Source organism: Aplysia californica, unplaced genomic scaffold, assembly GCF_000002075.1.
Source record: "Aplysia californica isolate F4 #8 unplaced genomic scaffold, AplCal3.0 scaffold00527, whole genome shotgun sequence".
Taxonomy (NCBI): Eukaryota; Metazoa; Mollusca; class Gastropoda; order Aplysiida; family Aplysiidae; genus Aplysia; species Aplysia californica.
The window spans coordinates 464,875-471,163 of record NW_004797797.1 but is presented as its reverse complement, the minus strand read 5'-3'; the positions used below and the strand labels follow the sequence as shown (position 1 = coordinate 471,163).

The following is a 6,289-nucleotide window of genomic DNA, read 5'->3' as shown; positions in this document are numbered from 1 at the left end:
TGTGTGTGTGTGTGTGTGTGTGTGTGTGTGTGTGTGTGTGTGTGTGTGTGTATTTGTGTGTGTGTGTATGTGTGTGCATATGTTTGTGTCTGTGTGTGTGTATGTGTGTGTATGTATGTGTGTGTATGTGTGTGTGTGTCTGTGTGTGTGTGTATGTGTGTGCGTATGTGTGTCTTTTCAATCATTTGCTATCCTTCACAATCATCTTCTATCATTTACAAACTCTTAAATCATTCACAATCATCTTCTATCATTTACAACCTCTTACAATCATTCACAATCTCTGACAATCACTCACAATCACTCACAATCATTAACAATCCTGTGATTGCAGGCCCCTGAGTACTTCCACAACAGCCTGGAGCGACAGTTCGGCATGACCTTGATCGATATCCTGCGGTTTAACGCGGCCCTGGACAGCCTTCACTGAGCCCGACCCTAACCCTAACCTCTGCCTAGCACCACCGAATTGTTACGCTCCGAACTAGTTATTGCTTTCCCAGATATAATAAAATTTCAGCTCCAAAACACAAACCAAAACACATCAAATAAATACAATACAGTGCAATACAATACAATACAATGCAATACAATACAATACAGCGCAATATGATACAATATAATGCAATACAATAGAATATAATACAATACAATGCAGTATAATACAATATAATATAATGCAAAAGAACACAAAACAATACAAAACAATACAAAACAATATAAACAATACAATACTGTCAATACAATACAAAACAATACAAAACAATATAAACAATACAATACAATACAAAACAATATATACAATACAGTACAATACAATATAAACAATACAATACAACATAATACAATACAGTATAATACAAAGCAAAACAATATAACCAATACAATACAATACAATACAAAATAAAATACAAAACAAAACAAAGCCTAATGTTAAAATGATGAGATGTGAGACAAAATCACCACAATAGCACAGTAACAGCAGATGTTGCTTAGCGTGTATGTAGAGCGTGCTGTTAAGTATGGAAATGCCCTGAATAAATGCAATTATTCTTATTGTTCTTATTATTGTTATTGGTTTTTTTATTATCATTACCATTATCGTTATCATTAACATCATTATTATTTTTGTTTTTTTTCGACGTATTATTGTTCTTTTTTGTATTATTATTGCTGTTGTTATTGTTATTTATTTTTTATATTATGATTATTATTGTTATTATTATTTTTTCATATTAGTATTATTACATATATTATTGTTATTATTATTATTATTATTATTATTATTATTATAATTATTACTATTATTATTATTATTATTATTATTATTATTATTATTAATATTATTATTATCATTATTATCATACAGTTCATGATATACGTTCACTCCTGGGTTTCATTTAAAAACTCCCAGCTTCATCTCAGTATTGGTCTAACAACAGCAACAATAATTAATAGTTGACCTATTTCTTCCAGTCTAACAGTTGACCGTTGACCTATTTCTTCTAATCTAACAACCACAATTAACAGTTGACCTTTGACCTATTTCTTCCAGTCACGTGGTTAGAGCACAAAGACATCGTCATGTGATAATATGTTGCTGCGTGCCTTCTTCTTCTTCTTTTTCTTTTTCACATCACACTTGAAGTCCGGTATCTGTTAAATATTGTGGCGTTGGTGGCCTAGTGGTTAGGCTACCGGCCTCGTAATCGTGAGGTTGCGGGTTCGGGGGTTCGAGCCGCGGGCCCGACGTTGTGTCCTTGGGAAAGGAAATTTACAGGAATTTTCCTCACTTCATCCAGGTGGAAATGGGTACCCGGCCATAGCCAGCGAAAAATCTTGTCAGTATGTTAGTTTTTTAGCGCATATAATTGGCTGCTTGCATTGTATGCTTCCCAGGAAGTTGAGGTTGTTTCAGAATGCTCTCAGGTCTACTGGAGTAATAGTATAGATTGTGAAGCGCATAGAGCTTGCTGTTGAGCGGGAATTTGCGCTTTACAAATGCTATCTATTATCATATTAATTATATGGGGCCGTCCTGCTCAGTACATTTGTGCTTCAGTCGGCCCGTATAGCTTCTCTTGTGGCGTCGGTGGGGTTGACCACGTTTCCTGTCTCAGGGCCCTGTGTGTCTTGCAGTGCTGAAGGATGTGTTCAACAGTTTGGTCCGCCTCTCCACACTGGCATTTTGGTGAATGTGCTAGTTTAAAACATTCTGTACATGTGTTGTCTCAGTCTTGTGTATTGTGTTCAAAGACAGAAGATAATCGCCTGTTCTTGTTGCGGCGACAGCTCATGGTAGCTATCTGGTGTGTGTGCGGCCGTGTAATTATGCTGAATGAAACACTCGTTGCTTGTTTGTGTATGAGGAATCAGGATGACATGACCTACTTTAGTATAAAGCATAAAGTTATACTGTAAGGTACTGTGGGATTACGTGATGTTGACAAAATGTTGCTTTATAGTTGTAAAAAACCCATGCAAAATTGGAACCCTATTCTTCAAAATATGTGGAAACCCTAGTATTTATAATAATAAAATCTTACGAAATAAGATCTCTTATGCAATCCGTAAAAATAGTGCAAAACAGAATGGAACCATTTCATAGTTTTCCTCTCAGTTGCCTAGGAATGATGATTTTATCCATTCATATCCCTCTCTATAACCATCAATCAAACTAAAAACTGTTAAAACAGCAAAGTACGCCGTATGTATGGCAAATTTCAAAAGAGCCCAATTTCAGTAGCATCTTTCATAAAACAGTCACATAATTAATGACAATGACAATCTTTATTCGTCTCACCAAAAGGGAAAATTTGTCTTGGCTGTTTGCAATAGCAGTTGATGTTACAAAGGTTAGGTGCACTCACGCATACACAAAACATGACATGATATTAGTAAATACATGTCTCACGTGCTGAAACAACCCATTGGCGTAAAACACACTTACACACACACACACACACACACACACACACACACACACACACACACACACACACACACACACACACACATATTCTCTCTCTCTCTCTGTCTCTGTCTCTGTCTCTCTCTGTCTCTCTCTGTCTCTCTCTCTGTCTCTCTCTGTCTGTCTCTGTCTCTCTCTCTCTCTCTCTCTCTCTCTCTCTCTCTCTCTCTCTCTCTCTCTCTCTCTCTTTCTCTCTCTTTCTCAAGAGTATTGTTCGTATATATATGAATTCCTTCCTGCCTATCAAATATCTATTGTCCTTATCTTTCCTCCTTAATCTTTCCTTCCCATCAAACATGTATCGCCCTGATCTCTAGTCCCTTTTTTCTGTTTGTAACTATCTTGTAACATCTCTAATCTTCGGCACTCCTATGACGGACGATCTTATTGTGTTGCAAGTGCTGTAAAACTCTTGCTAAAACTAATATTAAACACGACTGGTGATGGCTTTTATGAGAAACGAAGTCATGGGTATAATCTGAAATACAGAATTCAGTAAAATATTGAGATTTTATTTTTTTAAACAGTTTTAATTTATTGTCATAATATGGGACATTAAATGTGAGGCAGCGTGGTAAAATCAAGCACTCGTCAAAATACTGAAATCGAACAAACGGCCATTTTTCTGCCAGTCTGGCAATTTCTATAGAAATTTTTTTTTTATGGGGGGGACTCAATATGTGTTCATATAAAAACACATCTTCATGTGAATTTTACTGAAAAACGTTGGTGAAAGGTACACAACATGTAAATTTTCCGTTTTCTGGGACTCTCTAGCTATGGAAGTTACCGTTGTATTGCTAATTTTACCACTGACTGAAACACCCCACCTCCTTCAATCGCATATATCTCGACTTCTATTCAAGACAGCTGAGTTTTATCTTCTTTGACAGCATGGCAAATAAATCAGTTTTTCGATAAGACCAATTGCTCGACATGCCCAAATATTGACGAGCGCTCAAGTCCACCAGATTGTGACACAATACAGAATTCTGTAAAATACTGATGTTTTAAAACCGATTTATTGTCTCATGAAGGGACATTAAAACAGAGTTCTGTAAAATATCGATGTTTTAAAACAGATTTAGATCTAATGTCGCATGAAGGGACATTAAAACAGAATTCTGTAAAATATCGATGTTTTAAAACAGATTTATTGTCGCATGAAAGGACATTAGAACAGAATTCTGTAAAATACTGATGTTTTAAAACAGATTTATTGTCGCATGAAGGGACATTTAAACATAATTCTGTAAAATACTGATGTTTTAAAACCGATTTATTGTCTCATGAAGGGACATTAAAACAGAATTCTGTAAAATACTGATGTTTTAAAACCGATTTATTGTCTCACGAAGGGACATTAAAACAGAATTCTGTAAAATACGGATGTTTTAAAACAGATTTATTGTCGCATGAACGGACATTAAAACAGAATTCTGTAAAATATGGATGTTTTAAAACCGATTTATTGTCGCATGAAGGGACATTAAATAGCTTTTATATGGCAGAATCAGTGGAAAATGTGTGTGTGTGGGGGGGGGGGAGGTGGGGGGGGGGGAGTCAGTCACAGGATGAGAGCCTGTATCTCTGTTAATTCTTAGTGTGAAGATTTACTTGAACGGATGTTTTCTATGACTCTCTAGCTATTGAAGTTACCGTTTTATCGTCAATTTTACCACTGGAACCAGGCCATCCCACCTCCTTTAATCGCAAGTATCTCGACTTCTATTCAAGACAAATGGATATTTTTTTCATCAAATGCAAGGCAAATGAAAAACCTTAAATAATATGATACCAATGACTCAATATATTAGATCTACCCTAAAACTGACGAGTCGTGGCACACCTTATTTGCCGCCATGGTGACCACATTTTTTTGCGAAAATCAGAACAATCTTCGAACATGTTCTTTATATGACCCTTCGATGTCACCGTAGTCATGTTTCAAGATTCTGTTACTGTTGTCATGAACAGCAAAAAATACTAAAAATCTGTTACTGCTTGCCTTAAGTCAAGAGGTTTCCAAATCAAATCCAAAGTTTGGGCAGGTCTAGTTTTGTTCTGGGTTTTTTTTTCGGGGTTTGTTTTGTTTTGTTTTGTATTGCGGGGCTATTGTTTTTCTTTTTAAGTTAAGAGACAGAAAATACCAAAACAGAACGTTAAGTTCTTTTCCATTCTCTATTTCTTTCTCTTTCTCTATAAATCACACTCTCTGCCTCTCCAGCTCTCTCTCCCCCCTCTCTCTCTCTCTCTCTTCCTCTCTCTCTCTCCCTCTATCCATCTATCTATCTATCTATCTATCTATCTATCTATCTATCTATCTATCTATCTATCTATCTATCTATCTGTATATCTATCTGTGTATCCCCCCTCTCTATCTGTCTCTCTGTATGTCTGTCTCTCTCTCTCTCTCTCTCTCTCTCTCTCTCTCTCTCTCTCTCTCTCTGATTGATCTATGGGAAACTGCATCTATATCAACGAGAATTAAGTTACAGATTACGATGATAATACTAATACCAAGACTATTATAAATCCACCACAGCATACTAGCAGCTGTCTGTGTCTAACCCATACGTGTGGGTGGTTGGAGGGTGCTCTGGTGGGGTTTGCTCCTTCCTTCCTATCGAACATCTACCGTCCGGATCTCTCCTCCTTCTTTTTTTGTGTTTGTTACTCTCATGTAACACATATTCTATGTGGGTGGTTGGGGAGTGCTCCTGTGTGGTTTGCTTCTTCTTTCCTATCAAACATCTATCATGCTGATCTCTCCTCCTTTCTTTTTGTGTTTGTTACTCTCATGTAACACATATTCTATGTGGGTGGTTGGGGAGTGCTCTGGTGTGGTTTGCTTCTTCTTTCCTATCACTATCAAACATAGGGAAATGGGTGTTACTATGTGGATGTGGCTCTCCTGACTCAAGTAAACAACCTACTGACAAACACACAAACGAACAGACGCTGAACACTGTTGCTGGAAGGCCACACTATAATTGAACTAAAATATTATTATATCAATACATTCCCGTGAGCAGCTACAGTGGTAGCCAAGTAGATATATATAGACCCACGTCTAGGTTTCTTGAAAGAATTTCCGATTAGCATAACAATAGCCTATACTTTTTGGAAATAACTCTAGATCTAAATGTGAGGCAGCGTGGTGGAATCAGGCTCTCGTCAATTTTTGGGCATGAAGAATTATTGGATTAGTTATTTCCTTAGCTTTAGAGTCCGTGGTAACTGAAAATTTACATTTTTTGTGCCTTTAATTAACGTTTTTAAGAAAAATCCACCCAGAAATTAGTTCTTCAATGAGCA

General features: G+C 36.6%; 1 protein-coding gene across 1 annotated transcript in view; it reads left to right on the top strand.

Moving 5' to 3' along the window:
• LOC101845869 overlaps positions 1 to 614 on the top strand; it is a gene marked incomplete in the record, with an annotated part of 18,540 nt that extends 17,926 nt beyond the window's left edge. The window contains 1 exon segment of the mRNA XM_013086966.2: positions 335 to 614. Within this exon segment, the coding sequence (XP_012942420.1) occupies positions 335 to 430 (96 nt within the window).
• Positions 615 to 6,289: the final 5,675 nt, after the last annotated feature.